A 22,175-nucleotide genomic window follows, 5' to 3' on the forward strand; every position below is an offset into this window, starting at 1 on the left:
ACTCTTGCTTCCCACAGATTTCTGATCTCCATCTGGGCGAGTAGCCTCTGTCAGGGTAAATGACACATCTGCAAGACTTTCCAAGTCTTCAGAGTAGATGGTGCCATCCAAGGAGGAGGGCAGTAGAGGGAGAGATCAGGCGCAGCCCTGAACACTCACAACCCACCTGTCACCCCTAGATAGCAAAATGGGCAGCAACCTTGCTAAGGCCTGCCCTCGGGGAGGAGCCAGGCACAGGCCAGTCCCTATCAGACGGACATGCAAAAATCCAGACAGCTTTCAGCAGGGAACTTCCCACTGAAATGGTTTCAATTTCACCAACCTCTCGACATTTCTAAGTCTCTGGAATCAGGTGCACGGGCATGCGGACTGTGCCCTAGGAAGGTCAGAGAGAGCAGTTCCTTGGGGGATGGTGGAAACAAGGAAATCAAGGGAGCTGAAACTCTGAACTCTGCCCCTAACCAGCCAGGTGACCCAGGGCAAGTCCTGTTTTCTAGATGATCTCTCAGGGTCCTGCCACCTCTGATCTTTTGTGGTTCTAAAACATTTCCCGCTCTCCTTACCCTGTCCCATTCCCAGCTAAGAAGAACCACACACAATCCCTCAGCAACCACAGCCCAGGCTGACTGCAGTGGGAGCTGAAGCACAGGCAGCAGCTCCAGGCACGCCTACCTGTGTGCAGTCTGGGGCTAGTGTCCTGGGTGGGGTTCATGGGGTTTGTGCAGGGACTGCTCAGCAGGGAGCTCCTGGGGCAGCCCTGTCCCGTGTGCGGCCTGTATGCTGAGCCTGCGTCCTGCAGGCCCCATCCTCTATAAGAGATCTGACCTTGGGGGCTGGCCTCCTGCCGCCTCTGTGCACAGAGAGAAATCAAATGAGCTCAAACCCTAGGCCACCAGCCAATTCCCACAGCCACAGCCGGGTCCCTGTAACCCTGGCAAGGTCCTGCCACTCACCTTTCCACGTGCCTATAACTCTTCCCAGGCCCAGCTGAGGCCTTCTGAAGCTGGAGGACTTTCTGTAGTTGTAAGGGCCAGGCTCAGCTACCCAGCCCTCTGCTCTGGAAAGTAGGTGTGCCCTAACACACTAACACACACACACTCACTGTGCCCCTCACAGTAGGGCCGAGTGCATGGCTGGGCCCCAGCAGCCCTGCACTGTGCTTCCTCTCCCTCTACACCTCTTCCTGCCTCCCTGGCTGAAGAGGCTGCTCAGCTTGGCAAACATGACTGCAGCAGGATACTAACCCAAGGGTGGGGGTGTGTGTGTTGATCTTGGGGCACAGAAAGAATTCACGCTGGTCCCTTCATATCCCCCACTCCTCTGCCTCAGCAGTGGAGGCGCAGGAGCCAGTTCCTGGATGGCTGGGCCCAGGAGCCCACTGAGAGCCAAAGGGTCACCTGGCACGAGGCCTATGTACACGGGTTCGGCAGGGCTGTCTCCGCAGGCAGGCAGCTCCACTCCAGGCTGGGCAACCCCAGAGGGCACGAGGTGGCCTCTACTCGCAGGCCAGCTTGCTGTCGAAGCTCGACAGGGCAATGGCAAAGGCCTGCAGCGCACACAATGGGTAGTTGTAATCCATGGTGAACACGTCCTCTGCTACACGGCCAAACTGCATCACAATGTAGTCCGCTGGAGCCAGGCACGGCGTGGACAGAGACAGAAGGGCAGAGCAGGGATGGCAGAGGTGGGGAAGGACAGACACCCAAATCACAAGAGGGGAGAGAAAGCGAGAAGCAGAGAAGTCAAGAGAATCCCAAAGGAGGTGAAACAGACCAGTTGGGAGAAGTGGCAGGAGAGATGGAACAGGTGGCAAAGGAGAAAGATGCATACAAACACCAGGAGACGGGGAAGAAGAGAGGAAGTCCGTTCAAAGGGTGTCCCCACGCCTGAGACTCTGCTGCGTGCACAGAATCTAGGGTCAGGGCTCCAGAGGAGGTTCCTCCAGGGCCTCCCAGTCATTAGGGTTAGAAAGTTCTTTACATCTAATCTAAGCCGTATAATCCGCGTCCTTAAACTCTGACCTCTACGGGCAGGGCTAGGTGAGCTGAACCCTGAGCTAAGGGCCCCGGGTATCATGTGGCCAGTAATAAGTCAGGGCAGAAACACTCACGGTCATTGCCATGGATGATCTGGAAGTTCTTCACGGAGGCCTGAGTGACGCGCCCGTGGAAGTTGAGTACGTAGGACTGCGTGTCGTCATTCCAGACAGGCGTCTTGTTGTGCAGCTCGATGATACTCTCCGTGTTCTTATCCTGCCAGCGTGCTAGCAGCGTCTCATGCTCCTGGGAGGGCAGCCTCAGCTGAGCCAGGCCCAGGCCTTGACACCGTGACCACCCCAAAGAGGGATCTGCCCCAGGGGTGGGAGTCCTTAGATTTCCCTAGACCTCCAGGGCTTCTCACACTGTGTCTCCTCCACACATACACACAAGCTGGAGTTCTGCCCTTAGACGCTCATGCAGACGCTGGGATAATGGGGAAGGCGGGTGGGATGGGGTAGAGACTCACGTTGCGGGGCCGGATAGAGACTCTCTCGTGAACCATGGTCATGCCTGGGACAATGACACTCATCTTCCGCGGCCCCTTGAAACCTAAAACATTTGTTTCCTAGGAAATAGAGACAGAGAACTCAACACTGGCCGTGTGAGGACTCAACTTACCTACTGGAGAGACTGGGGGGAGGGAATAAAGATGAGCTAGCTTTCACCACTCACATGTCTAACAGGCATCTCTAAACTTACCACGTCCAGAAGTGGGCTCCTGAATCTCCACTCCGCCCAAGTGAGCTGCTCTTACAGTCCTCCTCACCCCAGTTAAGAGCATCTCAATTCCTCCATCTGCTCAAACTACTTGGGGTCATACGTGACCCCCCCTCCCTCACACCCCACTTCTAACCCATCAGCAAACGCTCTCAGCTCTTCCTTCAAATTATATTCAGAATTCAACCACTTTTCACCACCACCGTCTCTCACCAAGATCACAGTACTGGCCTTTAGCTGGAATCCTTGTTTCCTCACCCCCACCACCGCCCTCCTCCCCATCATCTGTTCTCCACACAGCGGTGAGTGGTCCTGGTAAGTCGGATCATCTTCCCCTTCAGTTCACTCAGAGTAAAAGCTGACGGTCTTACCTCGACCTGCAAGGCCTCACGTAATACGGCCCCATTACCCCCTCTCTTCACCACTCCCCTGCATTCTCTGACCTCCTGGCTATTCCCCCTGCATGCCAGGCATCCAGGATTTTTGCACTCGCTGTGTTCTCCCCGACACCTGCACAGCTGGCTCTCACTTCCTTCTGGCCTTTACCTAAGCACTACCTCGGTGGGGCCCTCCCTGCCACCCTTCCTAAAAAGACCTTCATAGGCCTCCTCCCTGCTTTATTTTTTTCTTACCATTTATCAGAACATACTTATTTTGCATATATGACTGTTTTATAGCTTATCTCCCCACCAGGGGCTCACATCCCATGAGGGTCTACATTTGTTTCTTTGTTGACTACTATCTCTTCAGGGCCTCCAACAGCACCTGGGGCTCAGTATCTGAAGAGAGTCAGACTGCCTCCCCAACGCCGACCAGCAGGTGGCACCACTGGATCATACAAAACAGCTATGCCTTCCCAGGCTGATGGCACCAGTCCCTCATTCTGAAATGAGATGGAGAAACCCTTTGTGTTTATATTCCAGTTTGGTCATCTGTGAGCTGTGTGACATTGGCAAGTGACTCAACCTCTGATCTTCGGTTTCCTCATCTATACAATCAAGAAGATAGGATTGAGCTCTTAGGTTGAATATTCAGTGAGATGATTATGCAAAGGGCCTTACAGTCCACTCAGGACCTGAACACCGGAGGGAGGATTGGAAGGTTGCGCCAACAGGAACCCAGGCCTTCTGCCTCCTCCTTTCCAGGAGGCATCCAGGCTGGGCTTCAGAGAGCCAGGCCGAGTCCCCAGAACTCGCCAAGCAGATGGCCAGCTGTGTCCTGTCCCAGGCAGGGGTCACTCCACTGTGCCTCTCTGTCTGCCCATAAAGGTAGATGGGATAGGCCACAGACAGGTCGCAAGTCCTGAGTGTCACATCTAACTTGGAGACCAGAGACCCGGGAGCCCATGACTCACGTAGCATACAGCAGCCAGCTCCTGACGTAAGGTTCCACTTTCCAAAGTAGAGGATGATGCCTTCTGAGGGTTGACTCCATTGTCATAAACGGTGAACTTTGTGCCCATGAGGTTGGACCTGAAGGACAGGCACGATCAGTATAGGGCCATGCACCCTGTGCCCCAAGGCATGGAGCAGTTCAGAGGCTGTCCTGTGACGAGCCTGCAAAGTATTCTGGGCTGGGCCAGGAGCGGACCTGGGGACACACTGCTCACGGAATCCCCATCTTTGAAGGCACTTCTTAGACAGAAGGCCTCGACTTGCTCTGAGTTTAATCAAAGAGCATCTCGGTTCAGTTCAGGGAAATCTGAGTTCCACAGAAAGTCTCCCTGGAGGAAGAGGAGTGGCCCCCCACACGGGAGGTGAGCCACCAGAGTGGCATCTGACAAGACCGCAGAGGGGACTCAGCACCCCGTGGAGGGTGGAGATGTTCTACTCTGTCCCATTCAGCCTGTGAGCTTTGGTCCAGCCCCATCTCCAGCTTTAGCTCCTGACTGCTAAGCTTGATTTATGCTCCCAAATCGGGCACTCTTCCTCAGCACACCTTCCCTCACCTGAGGCCTAGCTCAGAGCCTTTCCCCCACCCTAAGGTTGCTTTCTCTTCCCTCAAGGGCTCACTCTCAGCCATGCCCCTTGGCACTGACCATGGGGCTAAGGCGGCTCTTCCACGGTGGCCTACGTCATCACTGACATCCTAGGGTTTGATCCAACCCTCTTAGCGGGCCTGCGTCCCCTCTGCCTGGGAGCAGCTTAGGGTAGGGCATGTGAGGCCCATCTTCAAATCGGCTCTAGGCTGGCACAGACCTGGGCCTATGGTTGATCTGATAGAGATGACTTTTGGAGAGGATCCGACCCCTGGCCTGGATCTCCCTCGGGGACAGGAGATGCCCTCTACAGAGCCTGCCCCTGCCTGCCCCGCCCCTGCCTGCCTCCTGGGGGAGTGCTCGTACCGCAGTTTCCCGATGTAGCTGTCCCCTCCTCGAGACAAGTCTGTTGGGTCCACAGAGATGAGGTAATTGGAAGTTTTACTCTTCTTTCTCTTCCTTCCCGCCAGGAGGAACACCTTGGGAGTGGAGCAGGGTCATGTTCCAGGCCCGGCCTCCGGTCCACACACAATCATGGGTGCCACTCACACACCTGCACTCGAGAGTGACTCCCTTGCTTCAGCTCTTGAACATATGTGTGTGCACACACATATACACTGACCAGGCATGGAGGCTTCTGTCTCTTTGGGGGAACTGGCAGGTCAGTGCTGGAGCTGAGGCTTCCAGTCCCATTCCAGCCCCCAGGACTTCAAGCCCACAGGGTGAAACTGTGTCCAAGCCAATCTCACCTTCTTCCCATCCTCGCGGTCCAGGTGCAGAAAGTAGGTGGGGTACATGCCCCGGTCCATGCCCTTCTTGTCCCGTGTGATGCGGCACTTGATGGTGATCCCCTGCGGGGCCGGCCTCAGGGCGAACTCCTCAAGATCCTGGACCTCAACATCCACCGATGGCTCTGGGGCTGGGGGACTGGGGGCTGAGGCTGCCTCCTACGGAGGAGAGAGGAGAAGCCTGAGCCCCAGGGACCCTGAACGGCTGAAACTGGTGGTCTGGGATCCAAAGCTACCCCCAACGTGGTAGTGGTGGGAGACAGGGCAGGCCCCCTGGGATGTGGACCCAGTTATCCTGGCCCTGGGACCAGCAGCTAGCTTCCTAGCCCTTCCCTCACCTCAGCAGCCCTGGGGGTGGGGGAGGAGGAAATGGGCAGGTTCTCAGGGGCCATCCTGTCCAACTCCAGCTCCCCCCACCCCCCAGCCTGGCTGAAGAGACTGGGAGGACAGAAGAGCCCAGGCCGGAGAAGCTCCTGATAGGCACCTGGGCCCAGCCCCGGGCCCAGCCCCGGGCCCAGCCCCTGGCCCAGAAAAGCCAACTCTCCATCACTTCACATTCATTCCCCTCCCACCTGGGTGACACTGCCATCTGCCCCTCTGCTGAGCAGGAACCTCCGCACTCACCCTGATGGACTTCCTGCTCGTCGCAGAGCTGGGGCGGGTGCTGCTGTTTAGCTGGGAGGAGCTGGAGCTGTTCTCGTCCTCATCCTCCTCTTCCTCTTCCTCTTCGAAGCTCATGCTGCTGGAGACGCCTGGGCCAGGCAGAGGAGCAGGAAAGGACGAGTGGTCACACAGGCACACCCGGTCACCGGTTCCCAGGCTCTGAGTCACCCATACACACACGGACATACACATGCAGAGCTGCATGTACACATGTGCATCCACACACTCCCACACATACAACCAGATGCACACAAGGACACTTTCTTTCTGGTGCGTACGAGAGCTGGGGCTGGTCACTATCCCCGGGTGCAGCCCTCCTCCCAGCTTCAGCCATCAGACCCTCCCTCTAGTGGTCAGAGTGCCCTGTCTCTGTGTAGCAAGTCCTGAGTTGAGCTGACCCTGCACTGGGAGCCTCCACTTCTGGCCTCAGGCCTACTAGAGGCCTTGGCTAGCACAGGCTGTGGAATCTCGGGAAAGGCCTGACTCCTTACTCAGCCTGATGCATGGGGCCCACCAACTCCTCTCCAAAGCCTGCCTGGGCCCCCTGGCTACGTGCTTCTCCACACCTGGGATGCCATCTCCAGCCTCAAGGTGCCTCAACAGCCCTTTCTCCAGGAAGCTATCCCATGGTGGGGAAACGATGCGGGCAGGTTTCCTGGGAGGATCTGCCTTGCCTCTCAGCCTCCTGGCCCTGCTCCCCCTAGCTCAGCAGACAGAGAGGGGGCACGTTTCGCAAGCAGGGGCTTTTTCAAAGGAACCAAAGGGAAAGGAAACCTGTCCCCAAACCTGGGCCTCCCTGGGGGCAGACGGGGATAGGGAGAGACAGGGCTGGGCTGTGAGCTGATTGGTTACCTTAGTTCACACTTCTTCCCTTAACTCAGCCTTATCAGGGGCCCCTCTCTGCCCAAGTTTCTCATTGCTCTCCAAGTGTGCCCCACACCAGGGCCTGGGAGGGGCTGGAACAGACACAGGAGAGTCACGCTCCCCAAGAAGGGTGCATCTGAGAACCTGGGGCTGGGCTTGGGGGGCGTCACTGGACCCCCACGGGGCTCACCCTTCCTCTGCATCGTGGCACGGATGTCCTGCCCGCTGGGCCGTGAGCCCCCACCAGCAGCTGTCTCCCCCTCGTCCCGGGCGTGGTCTGACTGGCCCACAGTCAGGATCTGCATGGGGCCTCGGGCCTCGGACTTGTCTTCTGCCAGTGCTGCTGGCCTGCTGGTGCCTGCAGGCCACGGACACTCCTGAGTCCCCTCCAGGGGTGGGGAGGGCAGGGGGAGAGCCTGGATTCTCAAATGTCCAGGAAGAGGGTGAGGGAGGAATGGGGGGACCCTCTGAAAACTTCATTGGCAAAACCGATTTTTTAAAAATGAATGACAGCTGTCTGTCAGCCTCTTAATGATCAGTGAGCTAGGAAGGGGCATGGGCTCCGTTTCTGCCGTTCCCCCACACCTGTGGCCGAGGGTAGGACTGAAATGCCTCACATCCCAGGCAGAGAGCAGCCAGCTCCAAAACCAACTGCACGGTGAAAAGGACAAGAGGGAGAGCAAGGCTGGATCCGACACAGCAAGGCCACCACTCGGCACGGACGCGGCCACCTCCATGTCGTCAATGCTGATCTCTCTCCCTCACACACACAGACTCACATACATTGTAAAAACACACAGGGCCCCTCAAAAGAGACAGGTCGGCATACACTTGCTCTCCCAAATGGAGGGGCTCCCATCCCCCGTCAACCTTCCTGCCCAAGTTGCCAAAGCTTCAGGACCAGAAGCAAGGCTCCACCCAGAATGCTGCGGTCAGCTCCACAAGCCCACGGACCCCGACACACCACTGTCCAACCATGACCCAGAGGCCTGGAAGCCACTCCGTGTACAAGGCTTGAGGAGACAGGGTGTCTAGCCAGCAGAGACAGGACTCGGGGCAGGGGTCCCTGTAACTCCTTGATCTCCAGGGATCTTCTCTGGAGAGGCAGGAGCAGAGGGAACAGACTGGTCTGTGGGGCGCAGAGGGTGGAACTGGGAGTAGGGAAGAGTCGAGGAAGCCCATGAGATGCCTGAACACTGCCCAAGGTGGGAACGGGCTGCCGGGAGACAGTGAGCCCCCCGGAGGGAGTGTCCTGGTCAGGGCGGAGGTAGAGGCGCTCAGGCCCCCGGGGTGGGGAGCTGGACTTCACTTCCTGGCCGCATGCGAGGCCTGCCCGCACCCATAGGCCAGCCCGGTGCCGCAGGAGCGAGAGGAGGCCTGTGAGCCAGCTGGGGAGTGGGGCCCTGAGTGCCATGTAGGGCCCTCGCCAAGGCCTCCCACCCGGTCCCTCACCCTGAAGTCTGGAAGATAAGCCTCCCGCCAACCCCACAGAGGGGCCTGGGCTTCCTGAGGAGGCCGGTAGTGAGGGCAAGCCAACCTTTGTGCCTCCCCTTCTTCTCCTTCCCAGAGGCCGCGCCCTGGCCCCCCGCTGCGGTGGCTGCCTTGGTTCTCTTGGCTGAGGCTGGCACTGTGGGGCGGGCAGCTCCCAGTGGCACACTGGCAAGCGAGTCGGCTTCCTGAACTGCTCAGGAGAGGGAGGGAGAGGGAGAGGGAGAGGGAGAGGGAGAGGGAGAGGGAGAGGGAGAGGGAGAGGGAGAGGGAGAGGGAGAGGGAGAGGGAGAGGGAGAGACGGGCGCAAGGTAAGACCAGAGCTCCAGCACAACACTTCCCAGTTCCCCTACCACTGACCAAGCCCCGCCAGGGCCTCCACATGCCACCTCTGCCAGGCAGGCCAAGCGGGAAGGAGGCGGCACCACCCCAGCCCCTGCAGGGTGCTAAGTCAACGGCCTGGCCTGCACCACGGCCAACCCAGAAGCAGAGCAGTCTGGGAGGGAGTGGGAGAGCATCTGGGAGAATGTGGGCCATCGAAATGGTGGGTGAAAGACAGAAAAACTGCAGCCCCTGGGAGAGACCACAGCGAGGGCCAGCACCCCAGGGAGCTGCACTGGCCTCAAGGGATGAGCCCCTGAGGCAGGACAATAACAGACACCAGGAGCCGCAGGCCAACAGAGAGGTCTCGGAGGGGCCACTGCTGGGTGTCTCCACGCTCTCCACACTTCAGAACCCCAATCTGTTCCAGGTCCCTGGGTGGTTTCCTAGTGCTCTTAAGATGACCACCGACATCCTCCTGCAAGTCTGGCCTTCCCTTTGGCCTAACTGCGCACTCCTCAGCTCCAGGGCACCCCAAGTCCCAGGCACGCCAGGCTCTTCTGGTGCTTTGTACGTCCTGGACTCCCTCCTGCCACGGGGCCTTGCTCCTGCGGTCTCACCGCCTGAACCGCCCTCGTTGCTCCCGCCCACGCTCCCACCAACTCCCATTCATCCCGCAGATTCCAGCTCAGACATCATCTCCTCAGGGAAGCCCTTCTCTGGCCGCTAGCCTGGGAGCAGGCTCTCTGCCATTCACTCACTGGGCCCGGCTTCTTTCTGCAGAGCACACCTATAACAATCTATTTCATTCTCTCTCTCCTCCTAGACCTTAAGGTCCGTAAGGGAACAGAGACCACATCCGTTTGTGCTCATCCTGGACCCCCAGCCTCTAATCCAGAGCCTGACACGAATAGACCCTCAATAAATATTTAAGCAGTGGGTAAATATACAACACGAATGAGCATGGCCAGTAGGTCAGAAACTCATTACTGGGATAAACTGTCCGTTCTGATTTATGTCAAACTTCCTCATCTTCCTCTGAGAATGATCCCCTTGTATCTAACACCAAGAGCCAGCAGAGGGCAGAGCAGGAAGCAGCGGAGGCTACAGGGGGCAGGGCGGGCGGGGCTCCTGGAAACCGGAATCCCAGGTCAGCCAGCTGGGTGAGTGGCCTCCTCAGAGCTGGGGAAGCCCAGTCCGGTGGAGAAGACCCAGCCCGGTCTGGAGTCTCAGCGGGGGACAGCATTCAGCTGAGTGGCTCTTGGAACACACCATGGCTGCTTCAACTTTCAAAGCCCTGAGACACAATTTTCCTCACTTTACAGGGCAGGAAACAGACCCAGAGAAGGTAAGTGACTCGCTCACGGGGACCAGCGAGCAGATGACAAGTGAGCAAGCTGTCTTCTGACTTGGGCCGTTTGCTCTCAGAGGGGCTGCAGTCTTTCTGCGGGGCTGGCCCTACCTGGCACACAGTTGGTGATCAAGAAACACCTGCCAAAGTGACCGCACAGCTGTGACCTGCCAGACTCTCTCAAAGCCTCAAGACGTTGGCTCTGGCGCAAACTGGCAGGGCCCGAAGTCCCAGGAGCAGGCTCCCCTCCCACAGGTAGCCTTGGATGGCCAGGTGCCAGGCCTGGCAGGGCCGGGGCAGTGATGCCAGGCTCCACTGGATGCAGAACAGCAGGGGCCTTCTCTGCAAGGCACTTCCGCCACCCTTGGGGCGGCACCCACAGATGAAGCATGCAGAGAAGGCTGCCAGGTTGGGGTGGGGCCTCTCAGGTGGAGCACAGACACACCAGCTGTGGCCCGAGCTGCTGAACTGAAGCACACGGGCGTTGCTGTGAAGGGGCCCCGAGGCGAGGCAACGACCAGTAGACTGAAGTGGCTGGAGGCAGCACGCCGAGGAAGCCGCAGAAGGAGGGGAACACCGTGGCTCCTTCCAGCTGCAAAAGCCAGATGCCTGCAACCTTCTTAGAGTCACTGGCTGGTGGAGAAGCCCCCGTGGTTGCCGGCACCAGCAGGGGGCAGCGGGGACTGAGTCTGAGTCCGCCTTTCAGGCTCAGAGAGACCAACCCTCTGCTCAGCCCGGGGTCCTGAGCAGGAAGGAGGGTGCTGAGCACTGGGATGCAATGGAGCCACCCGGTCCCCGGCCCCAGGATGAGCTGCCGAGAGTCCCCGCCGAGAACCAGAGTATACAAACACAGATGGGAGCTGGAGGCTGCTGGCTAGCACGGCTCCGTGCAGGCACCTGCAGGCCAGAAGCCAGGACACTGAAGGTGTGGGGAGGCCAGGGCGGGGAGGCAACAGGTGTCTGTCATAAGAGGCACTGCGCAGGCAGGAAGCTGAGATGGATTCCTCTCAGGAGGCAGAATGCTGGCGGGGAGCAGACTGTTCTGCTCCTGGGAGCTGCCTCCTGCTCTCAGGGAAATGTTTCAGATCAGAAACCTGGACTTTTTGTGTGTGTGTGTGTGTGTGGTACGCGGGGCCTCTCACCGCTGCGGCCTCTCCCGTTGCGGAGCACAGGCTCCGGACGCGCAGGCTCAGCGGCCATGGCTCATGGGCCCAGCCGCTCCACGGCATGTGGGATCCTCCCAGACCGGGGCACGAACCTGCGTCCCCTGCATCGGCAGGCGGGCCCTCAACCACTGTGCCACCAGGGAAGCCCAAACCTGGACTTTTGAACTCCAGGGTCCATAAAGCTGTACCTTCTGGCCCCAGCACCGGACTCAGGAGCCTAAGGCTCCAGGTCCCAGCCTCCCTCCGCCTGCCCCACTCAGCTGCCACCTGGGCCGGGAGCCATACTTGGCCTAGGCACCCCTGACAGGATGAGCACCCCACCTACCCAGAGCAGCAGGAAGTCCCGGAGGGGCTCCCCAAAGCAGTGCTAGGGTCTAAAGCTGCAGCGCAGGGGCCTCCCCAGGCTGTCCCAAGGGTGGGGTGTACCTTGGTAGCTGGCACTGCCGCCGCTGCTGAGGTAGGACTCCACCAGGGGGGCCTGCTCCTCCGACTGCCGGGCCCGCCGGCTCCGGGGCCGCCCGTCGGCATTGGCCTGCACCATCAGGGGCTCCTGGCGCTTCTTCTTCTGCTTCTGCTCCAGCAGGGCCCGCTACAGAGGCAGCGGACAAGCACAGGGTTTGGCGGGCCCTGAGAGGGCCGACCGCCTCGCCCAGGGAAGGCGCCCAGACTGGGACCGGAGAGGACCTGCTCGCTCAGATAGGTTCCAGAGGTCACAGTGCAGCCCACAGCCCACCCTGGCCTCATTTCCTTGGTGCCCCAAGACATGGGGTCCAGCGGAAGCCGGCAAGTGTCAGCCCAGGCAGCTGCCCTGGCAGGATCACAGCACAGGTCACCCAAGCTGCCCGCCGGCAGAAGCCCCAGATGCCGGGGCAGTGCTAATGGCGAGCTGGCAAAGGAGAGAGCTCGCCTCTCTTCTCCTGGGAGGGGCCCCTCTCCCCACCAGACAGGATCACCCCAGGAAGGAGGACAGCCCTCCCCCAGGCCCAGACTCTGGCCGGGATAGCCAGTGCTGACCACCCTTCCACCCGGCTCCAGCCTCACTCACCTGCCGGTCAAGCTTCTGCTGCCTCAGGTTGCTGCCCTCATCATCTAAGACACTGCAGACGGAGAGACGAGTATTCAGGGCCTGCCCACAAGGAGCCAAGACAGCCCAGAGGCCACCCCCAGCAATGTCTGGTCTCTTTAAACCCCTCCCGTCATGGCTGCTGGGCATGGGAGGGGGAGGAAGGGTGAAGCTACTATCTGGGAATCAGCTTGAGACATGAAGCCATGAGCCATCTTCCTGCCACTTTGGGGACTTGTCTCCTGCTGGGATGCCTTCTCCCCAAGGACTTCCCAGTCCGCCCTGCCCCAGTAAATATAGAGGAGACATTCCCCTTGGGCCCATGAGCAGGGTCAGGCCTGACTGAGATCCAGAGGCATCAGGCACAAGCCAGGCCCGAGGCTGGGCTTCAGACCCGAGGGCCTGTCCCTCCAGCTCCATCTTTCCGTCCTTTCTGGTGGAGGTTGGGTCTTCTGAAGCAGACTCTCTCCCCACCTGTTTAAGGCAAATCCTGTCTCTCCAGGTGGTAAAGTGGAAATGCTAACACTGGCCCCCCCAGCCCCACTTAAAGAGGACTGAAGGTCTCCTCATTTGGGAGAGTGAAACTATGACACCAACCAGTCCCTCGGGAAATGGCTAGGGCTGGGAGCAGATGTGCGCAGGGCAGACACAACACAACAATGCACAGCCCGTCCACCGGCCACAGACACAGTGTGGGCGGCTGCAGGGCATCGAACCCTTGAGTCCCTACCTACGGTGTTGGGACGGGCAGCACCATCTCACACAGACCAGCTCTGCTGCCAAGTGAGCCAGAGCACAAGTAGGGAACCCCAACCACTTAACTCTGTTTCTAGTCTAAGACACATGCATGAGACCGAGGCCCAAACCTATAAAGCAAAGGTCACGACAGCTGCATGGGGTGGGGTTGGAGCCTGAGGATCTGAGCTCTGGGAACCCCAGGCTGCCCTGGCCCAGTTATTCCAGAGCCTGCCCCTGAATCAGACCTTGTGTGGATGCCTGCACAGGTATGTCCAAGGGTGTTGGGTTTGTGTGTGAGGCTGGAGGAATATCTCATGCGTGTGCACTGGGAGATGTCCAAATGTGTGAGGGCATCTACATGTGTAAGCACATACACCCATTTAAGAGGTGGGTGTGCTTGTGTGTAGCTGAGTACAGTACACATGTAAGGGGGAAAGATGAGGTCACAACACCCTGAAGACAAGGTGAAGCATTTCCACCTACTTCTGACAGCAGGAGCCCTTTCCAACTGGGACAATCGACCTGAAACGTCATCTCAGGCAAACTACTTGTGCTGCGGAAGCCAGCCAAAGGGTGGCAGCAAGTCCATGGATTGCAGACAGCCCACCACCCACCTCTGGCTTCACCTCCCTGGCCACAACCTGTGAAGACTGCATATTTTGAACCAGCAGCTGTCCTACCTACTTGACATCTGGGAAGGACTTTCCTGATGCCCATGGGCTGCTCTACACACAAGAGGAGCCCCAGCTGTGATCTGGGGCCCTGCACAGAGCAGCCTCATTCACCAAACCCTCAGCTGCCAGAGCACAGGAGAACACGCTACTCAACAGACATGCTTCTAGTCAAGGCCTCAGTCTACCTAAAGTAGCCCACCTGCCTAAGAGCGCACAGCTGCACATGGCCTCCCTGAGGGCAAGGCCAGGCCCAGAGGACAGGAACAGCTCTGAAAAATCCCAGCTGGCTGGGGTGGTGAGTATCCCATCACAGAAGGCCGCACCACAGGCTGGAGAGGGGCACCAGGGTGAGCAGGATGCCTGGGAGCCCTGTCGGGTCCGAGAGGTTACAACTCTTCCTCCTGTCTCTCCACCTACAGTCGACGGCCTGACTGGAGAATGCAAGGGCAAAACATCTTCGAAGGGTGAGTGTGCAAACACCACTGTCCACTGTGGTCTGTGGCTTCCAGGATATGGGTGACAACTACAGTCCGGCTCTGTTGCCACCTGCCGAGAGGAGCAACAGGGCCTGAAATCCAACTGCGCCCTGCCTGCCCAGCTCTGTGCCTGGCCCACACGGGGCAGCCTGCCACCTCAGCCATGTCCTGGTGGTTGGGCCACAGCAGCCCATGTCACCTCCACAAGGCAGTGCTGGCTCCTCCCCTTACTGCCAGCAGGAGAGGCCATTCCCTGGCTCACTGGGATGACGCAAGCCACTGCACTCTCACAGGGCAGGGCCGGGGGCAGTCATCTGGGTTGTCCCTAGCCCTGGGCTTGGCTGAGCAGGACACAGACGATTATTTCCATGGTGCTGACACCATGAAAGGCGCTGACCCCTAATATGAAGGGGCGACATCCTGCTGAGATGTAAGCTCACATTAGCGATGCCACCTCCAAACTGCTGGTCACAGTGGTTGCTCGACTGACAAAAGGTGGTTCCAGCCAGTGCTCCCCTCATGTCCTCATCCATGAGGGGAGGACGTCTTCCTACCACAGGCCACTGTCCCACTGCCATGGACTTTCCACACAGTTCCATGAAAGCATCACTTCCTCTTCCTCTGTCCCCACCCCATTCCCTGATGGGGGAGAATGACAAAGAGCCTCAGGCTTTAGTAACACTGGTCAGCAGGCACGATTATAGGTAGAACGAACTTAGTCACTGGCCTTCAAAGAAAGATGGAGGAACACAAGGGTGAGGCTTCTGAAGAGATTCCAAAAACTGATACCCCAGAAGTGCCTGGAGAGCCACCCACCTCTTCCCTCACCACCAGGCACGCTGCAGGAGTGGAGGATGCAAGGCTGGGAGAAGCAACACGTTGCTTGGTGAATAAGGACATGCCTGGCTGAGCAAGACCCATCCAGGAGGGCCGACAATCCAGCCAGACGAGGAGGCTCCGAGAGTGGGCAGCGCCACGTGCAGGACAGCAGGCTCCTGGTACAGCACGGCGTTTCCAGGAGAGCCGCAAAGGCACCAGGTGGACCACAGTCACCCAGCGTAGGCAAGCTTGTACCGGGTGGTGTTTCTGCCTGACAACAATGTATCCGGAGCACACAACATCTGTCCCTGGTGAATGACAAAGAATCCCCTGCACACAGCTGAACAATGACAACAATGATGGCCATCTCCAGGGACGGCAGAACCGAAGCTCCTCTCTCCTCCGCAGCAGGCCCAGGCCCCCTCCCCTCCCCGTCCACCAGATGTCCCTGCCTTCCCATCTCCTATGACGGAATCTGTCCTAGGCATCTTCCTTCCTCAGGACACACCCAGGCCGCCTCTTTCTGACAGCACTGATCCAGACAGCACTAAACGGTAACCCGGAAAGCAGACGGTAATGGCTTTTTAATGACTTGGGCTCCTATTATGGAACCACTGCCAAGCCGAGGCTGCCAGCTGCAGCCCCGCCAGGAGACTCAGACAGGAGACAGGGCACTGATGGATGGGTCTTCCAGCTGACCCTGGCGGCTCCTTCACGACAGTCACCTCTTGCTGAGGGGCGGACCAGGGAGGCCCAGGGAAACACCGGTCACTGGCTCATGAAGGCCAGAGAAACCTGGTCTGCTGTGTCCACCCGTCCATTTGCTCTGCCCAAGGCCAACCAAGTGGCCCCCTCACCTCCCAGGAGACAGCCCCTCCACATCCCCTTGCTTCTTCTGAGGCGCCAGACAGGTATCCCAAGAGTGAACCATGTGTGACAACAAAAGAGTCAGGGACATTTCTCCCATGACTGGAACAGCCAGACTTGGTCAACATAGTTAGGAAGCAGGTGCCCCCTCTCTTAGACCCCACCTCCATGCTGCAGCTAATCCACCAGAGCTGACCAGAGGCCTGGCGGCCAGGCCAACCTCAGGGCAGACCCACTCTCCATGCCCACTCCCCGCCCTCTGCCCTCCCTTCCCCTCGGTCACAGTGGAACCTGCCCCTGCTGGATCCAGGCACCCAGGGAAGTAGGCTGTCAGGGGAGGAAAGACCACCCAACGTGCCTGGCTGCAAACTCTGTGGCGAATGCCAGACCCCACCCGCCCACCCAGCATGTCTAGATCTGTGGCTTCTGTTGCCGAGTGGCTAACTGGAACATCGCCGGAAAGACACACGGTGGAGGCTGGATGGGGGTGGGGCAGCTCCAGAAGGGAGAGGACCATGCTGCTCACAAGAGTTCCAGCCTCCCAAGATGAGGCGTCTCCATTCCAGCCACTGGCTCCCAAAGTTACCAGGTGAATCCAAACTGCTGGGGGCACTCCGCCTCACTTGATAATTCAGACCTGCTGGGGAAGATGCCCCAGAATGAATCCTCCACCTTACACTCCTTTTTTAAAGCAAGTGACTTAGGTGATTCTAATGCTCAGCCATGCAAATAGAGACCAGGAGCCAGAGCTGGGCATCTCTAAAGAACGAAAAAGAAACTGAGGAGCTGCTCTAAGGCTGGAAGCATGCAAACACAGCCTTCTGTTCAGATGGGGGAAGAAATTATAGCGTGCAGATCAGTGTGGCCCCAGGTAAGACTGTGCAAGGGGTCGACTGAATAGCTAGAAGGGACGTGACCGTTAGGATTAGGAGCAAGGCCAAGTGTGCCAGCAAGTCAGGGCACACGTCCACAGACCTATCAGAAAAGACAGGAGGACAGTATAGCCAGGCTTCCGCGTGGAGCTGCAGGGACTGGCAGCGATACCATGTGGGCGAGACAAAGCCACGTAAGCGGTGTGCCGGGCCAGTCAGACGGACAAAGGTTCTGGCAACATTGGGTCATGCCATCATCAAAGGAGGTTTCTAGCATCATGTTTCTCTCGGTTAGCAAGTTTATCGATGACCTGACACAAGGCAGCCCTCTCAGCAGACCTACAGGTGACACAAAGTAGAAGAGATACTAACTGTTCACTAAGAGAGTATGAATTCAGAAGACCCTGGAAACCTAACAGGAAGTGGTCAAGTCTTACAGGTGGGCCCCCAAACCTAGGTCTTCCCACGTAGGCAGAATGGAGGAGACAGGGCTTGACAGTAGCCTGATGAAAGACTTTGCCATCTTGTTTACAGAGGCCTTGAGGGGACGGATCAGTATCAAAGCCATCCCATAGGGGTGCTGAGGCCTGGAGGACAGCGACAGGAGCAGGGGTCCAGAGAGAGGGAACAAAAGCCTCACTCTGCTCGGTGCTGGACAGGCCACACCCAGGACCCTGCCTGCGGCTCCAGGATCCGCGCTGGAGGAGGGCAGAGACCAATCTGAGGGCATCACAGGATCCCTGCTCCCTGAATCATCTGTCAACCTTGTGCGTCCTGCTCCTTCCACCCCAGGCAGCAGCAGGAAGACTTCCCAAAGACGCTCAGGGTGGGAGAGGAGACAGACTCCCTGTGGCACTGGGAGCGGAGATTCTGCTCTTCCTTCCTGTTGCCAGAAGGGAAGCCGTGGGCCAGAGTCTGGGCACCTCTGAGGCTCCGCCCAGAGGGAGAACTGAAAGAGTCAGAGTCTTGTTTAATGAGTAGTCATTCCACTCCCCGGTAAGCAGAGCGAGAGGAGGGGGATCCAGGAGGATCTTAACGAGGACCAGGAGGAGGGGAAACCCAGAGACGGGCTTAGGCTCACCACCGCAAGGGAGGATTTTCTAACGTTCTCGTCCACCTGAACGGAGGCTGTTTGCAGGGATGCTACAGGGAGCATTCACACAGAGGACTGGACAGCCTGTGAGGGCCACTCCTGCCCGAGGTTCTCATTCTCTGACCTACAGCTGTGCTTTTCCAGCAGCACTCAGAAAGCCCCATTGTGGGGGGAGAGTACCGCAGCCCTTAGGTGTGCTGAGAACACAGGTGTGGCGCCAGGAAAGCCAGGAAGTCCTAAAATCTACCTGGGGATGCCACTTTGATTCAGAGGAGTGGGCATGATGTCCATGCTGGGTCATGCCAGGCAAACAGGTTGCTCTCCAGATGCAGTCCCTGGTCTCCAGGAGTTCACGGCCCAGTGAGGGAGACACCGGGCAACGGCCGCAGGACCGTGCAGACAGAGCACTGAGGACTGGGCTGGCCATCACGCCCCCCCTCCAACACACCTGTGGGCGGCAGGCTTTCCTGACTCAGCGCTCCACCTACAACCCATAAACAGGTGTAAAATCATGAACCAGGGACCGTTAATGCTCCTCAAGAACACAGGTGAAGACAGAACGGCAGAAATAGAAATCAGTGGTAGTAATAATAGAAAAAAAGGCAAAAAGCTATTCCAATTGTTACACTTTACAAACGAAATGGCTCGCTCCTAAGTCAGAATGTGAGATTAATCTGTGATCATTATAAACTGAGTCACAATTACCCTTAAGATGATTATCACCAGCTGTCAGTGCTTCAAAGAAAAGGAGCCGGGCCCAGGGGATGCAGGTGCAACCACCACAGAGAGAACAGAACCCTCACCAGGAGAGCTAACGAGATATTGACCGACCTCTGGTCCCCAAGCCAAATAACACATTCCAGTGTGACATGAGGGAAACCCCACACGAAAACACGTGCACACGTCCCCATCCCCCTCATCTGCGAGTGCACGGCCTTGCCGCCTTCTGTCCCAGTTTTCTCTGTAATCAGGCAGGCATGTGGCTTTGACTGCAATCAGCAGCCCTGCTAGTGCAAAAGGCAATGTGCATCTCCTCTCAGCCAGATCTCCCCATTCTGAAGTCTACACCCAAGTCCAGTGCTTTCCCAGGCACGGTACAGGCTCAGAAAGACCCCAGCAAGGCAGGAGAGAGTCTGGCAACTTCTGACTACAGCCCGCCCCCAGCTAGACACCTACCCTCCCTGCCACAGAGCAAGAAGGCAGGGTGGCAGAGCGCTGGGACAGTGCACAGGGCAGGGCCACAAAGGTGCCAAGCTGCTCCCTGGGGCTGGGCTTCGGGGTGGCAGGATTCTGTGCTCCAGATGGAGTGTGTGGGCTCAAGAAATGAATGAGGGGATGGGATTGCTGGGCCTAGGCTGGGGCAAGTGCCAAATCACTCTCTGCAGGATGCCAGTGCCTGGGCACTTGCCGCCGGAGGACAGAGCCATTTTCCAGAGACGACCCGACCTCCCTAGGGCCCTCTTTCCCAGAGGCAGGCTTAAGCCTCCCCAGTTTGAGGCAGACTTTCTCTAAGACCTGTGTACTCACTCTACAAGTTGCTTTGGTCCTTGGCTCCTGGGAGAGGCTTCCTTGAACCCCGATCTGGGCTGGCCCCCAGCTTGCCGTATCCTAAACACGCCGTCGTATCCCAGCCCCATGTGCTGCCCCTGTCCTGCCTGCCTCCTGAGTTAGTCTGTGGCCACCACCCTGCCATCAGCACCCCCATTCAGCTACTTCCCCAGCACTAGAGGCCTCTGAGCCCCCAGGCACTGTCCAGGCACCTCTGCTGGGTGATTAGAAAAGGTTAATGATTCTCTGTGTGGCGGCACTGTCTTCTAGAAGGTCCTTAGCCCACATGTGTCAGGAAGGCCAGGATGCTCCAGAAAGGACTTGTGCCCCCAGCCGGGATGCCCTGTGCAGGGTGACAGCCCTCCTGAGTCAGCACAGCCCCAGTCCCCTGATGGGAGACTCTCCTGATCTATGTGAGACTCTGAGGTGTGACTGTATACGTCTACCGGAAACCCTGGGTTGACCCGTGTGTGTGCACACATGTGTGTGTGTTGGTGGGAGGGGCAGCCACAAATTCTAACTTGGGAAGCCCTGAAGCCCCCAAAGGTGCTGAGATTAAAGACAATAACAATTCTCAAGAGAAACTCTGAATCCCCAGGCCAGTGACAGGTGCTTGTTTGTAGAAGGATCTGCTTTTAACAAGCCTCAGGCGGTTTCAGCTGGTTTCCATTTTGGATGCTGTCTGGACAGACTCATAGAAGAGCTCTGTCAGAATTATTTTCTATCAGTGACTGGAATCAGTTCCCTTTGAGGGTAGGCTGTGTTACAAGGCAGGTCTGGAGAGTCTGTGCCTACCAGCCACAAGCATGTGCACCTGGGCCAGCAAGAACATAGTGGGCCTTAGCAGTGGGCACCCCTTTTACACACATGCCTCTCAGGGGAGGCCTGGAGATAGCCCCGTAGCCCATGGCAACCAAGGAGCCAATGGGTGGCCAAGGATCTGGTGCTGCCATGGCAATGAGCTCTTCTCCAGTGGTAATGGAGTAGAGTGGATGTAGAAAGGCCTGCACCTGTGCAAGCCCCAGGGGCCCCTCCCCCACCCCGACCTCCTAACAGGCAGGAAAGCCCAGCTGTCCTTCGGACAGGCCACAGCATCAGGGAACACAGGGTGGCCATGCTTCCCTGAGTGTGCCTGGGTTCCTAGGTGCTCTTGTGCACGTGAAGGCAGTTCTCATGTATTGTGAGTTGGTGTGTGTCCAGGTATAAACCAGTTAGCAAGTGGATTTCTGACTCTCTGTAAGATATGAGTAGTCTTGTGTGTGGGTAGTGGGAGGCAGGTATTCCCCAATTATAGGATGTGTATGTGCACGGATAGGCAGGAGTACACCTGTGTGAGCGAGCGAGCGAGCGAGCGTGTGTGTGTGTGTGTGTGTACATACATGGTGCTTGTATATACAAGCAGTCTGTGCTTTAGGTTCGGAATGACTGTCTCCAGGAATTCATGCCCTGAGTGTGTGAACCGACCAGCAGGAGAGTCTTTGGTCCTGTGGATGCATGCCTGCAGATATATGGGTGTGTGTACGCTGCTATACTGGCGTTAAGACCGGTGTGCTAGGCCTAGGAGGGGGCTCAGCACCGTTCACTCCCTCCCCAGGCGGCCACATGGCACTGACTGCCCCAAGGCCCACACAGGCCCAGAGCACTGGCCTCTTCCAGCAACCCCGGCGGATAAGTGGGGGAGCGGAGCAGGCTAGTTCAGTCCACTGGGGCCCCCAAAGTTGGGGCAGGAAGGCCCAGAGCCTCCAACCAGCGCCCCCGAGACTGGGCCAGATGAGGAGGGTACAGCTGCCCTGCGCCCCAGTCCAGTGTCCCCAGCCAGCCCTGCGCTCCGAGTTCGGGGTGGTGGGCACCTTGGCCCGGCACCCTCGACCCTGCCCCAAGCCCTCAGCGTTGGAGGGTGGTGGGCCAGGCCCGAGCCCCCGAGTCGAAGAGAAGGTGGGGGCCGGCGCCCGCGTACCTGTAGGGAATCCAGTCGGAATGCGGCTTCGAAGTCATGTCTCTCGGGGGCGGGGCGGCAGCTGCGGCTCCGGAGGCCGGGGCCCGCGGGGGCCGGCGCGGGGGCCCTGCTCAGCTCCCGGGCCGCCCAGGGCCGCATCCTCCCGGGCCGGAGCGCTGGGCCCCGCCGAGGCCCGCGCTGCACGCCAGGGCCCCGGCCGCGGGCTCGGCGAGCAAATGCCTGCGCGGCGCGTTGGGCGAAGCGGCGGAGTGCGCTGGGCCGCCGCCGCGGGCGGGAGGGCGTGCGTGCGCGCGCGTGGAGGCGGGAGAGGCCGTCCGCACCGCCCGGCGCCGCCAGAGGGGCTGGGTTCCGCGCCCCGAGCCCGAGCTCTGCGTGGTGGCAGCGGCGGCCCGCCCCCTCCTCCCTCGCCCCGCCCCCGGCAGAGACCCCACCCCCAGAACGGCTCCGGCGTCCCAAACGCCCCCATCCCCCTCACCGAAAGCCCGGGTCCCGAGGCTCCAAACACGTGACCGCGCCTGAGCCCACTTTGGGTGAACAGGCGCTGTCACTGGGCGGGTCTCCGACCTCAAGCCTCAGTTTCTCCTTATGTGAAACGGGGATAATTCTAACACCTGCCTACCTGGCCTACCTATCTCCTCTAAGGGATGGGAAACCTATGCTCAAATAGAGGGGGAGGGGAGAAGTAGGGGGTGG

At 58.6% G+C, this 22,175-nt stretch overlaps 1 protein-coding gene across 2 annotated transcripts; it reads right to left on the reverse strand.

Moving 5' to 3' along the window:
- Nucleotides 1–1,493: 1,493 nt before the first annotated feature.
- TUB (TUB bipartite transcription factor) lies at nt 1,494–21,893 on the reverse strand. Of its 2 annotated transcripts, XM_081240005.1 has the most exons (12): nt 21,483–21,893; nt 12,421–12,472; nt 11,802–11,964; nt 8,587–8,730; nt 7,240–7,407; nt 6,147–6,274; nt 5,484–5,681; nt 5,101–5,213; nt 4,111–4,228; nt 2,506–2,604; nt 2,111–2,282; nt 1,494–1,629 (listed from the first exon to the last, which is right to left on the reverse strand). In XM_081240005.1, the coding sequence occupies exons 1-12, from the start codon at nt 21,518–21,520 to the stop codon at nt 1,496–1,498; spliced, it is 1,527 nt and encodes a 508-aa protein (XP_081096131.1). In that variant the 5' UTR covers nt 21,521–21,893; the 3' UTR covers nt 1,494–1,495. The 2 variants fall into 2 exon arrangements, with proteins under 2 accessions (XP_081096131.1, XP_081096132.1); XM_081240006.1 differs by lacking the exon at nt 7,240–7,407.
- Nucleotides 21,894–22,175: the final 282 nt, after the last annotated feature.

The sequence above is a fragment of the Mesoplodon bidens genome (genome assembly GCF_964165515.1).
Source record: "Mesoplodon bidens genome assembly, chromosome: 7".
Lineage (NCBI taxonomy): Eukaryota > Metazoa > Chordata > Mammalia > Artiodactyla > Ziphiidae > Mesoplodon > Mesoplodon bidens.

Bases quoted from the DNA above. Each gene is read 5' to 3' on its own strand.
- TUB (XM_081240005.1), bottom strand. From the start codon at position 21,520: ATGACTTCGAAGCCGCATTCCGACTGGATTCCCTACAG. The intron at 2,283-2,505 runs GTGAGTCTCTAC...CTGCCCTCCCAG, and splicing joins TCTCTATCCGGCCCCGCAAC to GAGCATGAGACGCTGCTAGC. The intron at 1,630-2,110 runs GTGAGTGTTTCT...GCCTGGCTCCAG, and splicing joins GATCATCCATGGCAATGACC to CGGACTACATTGTGATGCAG.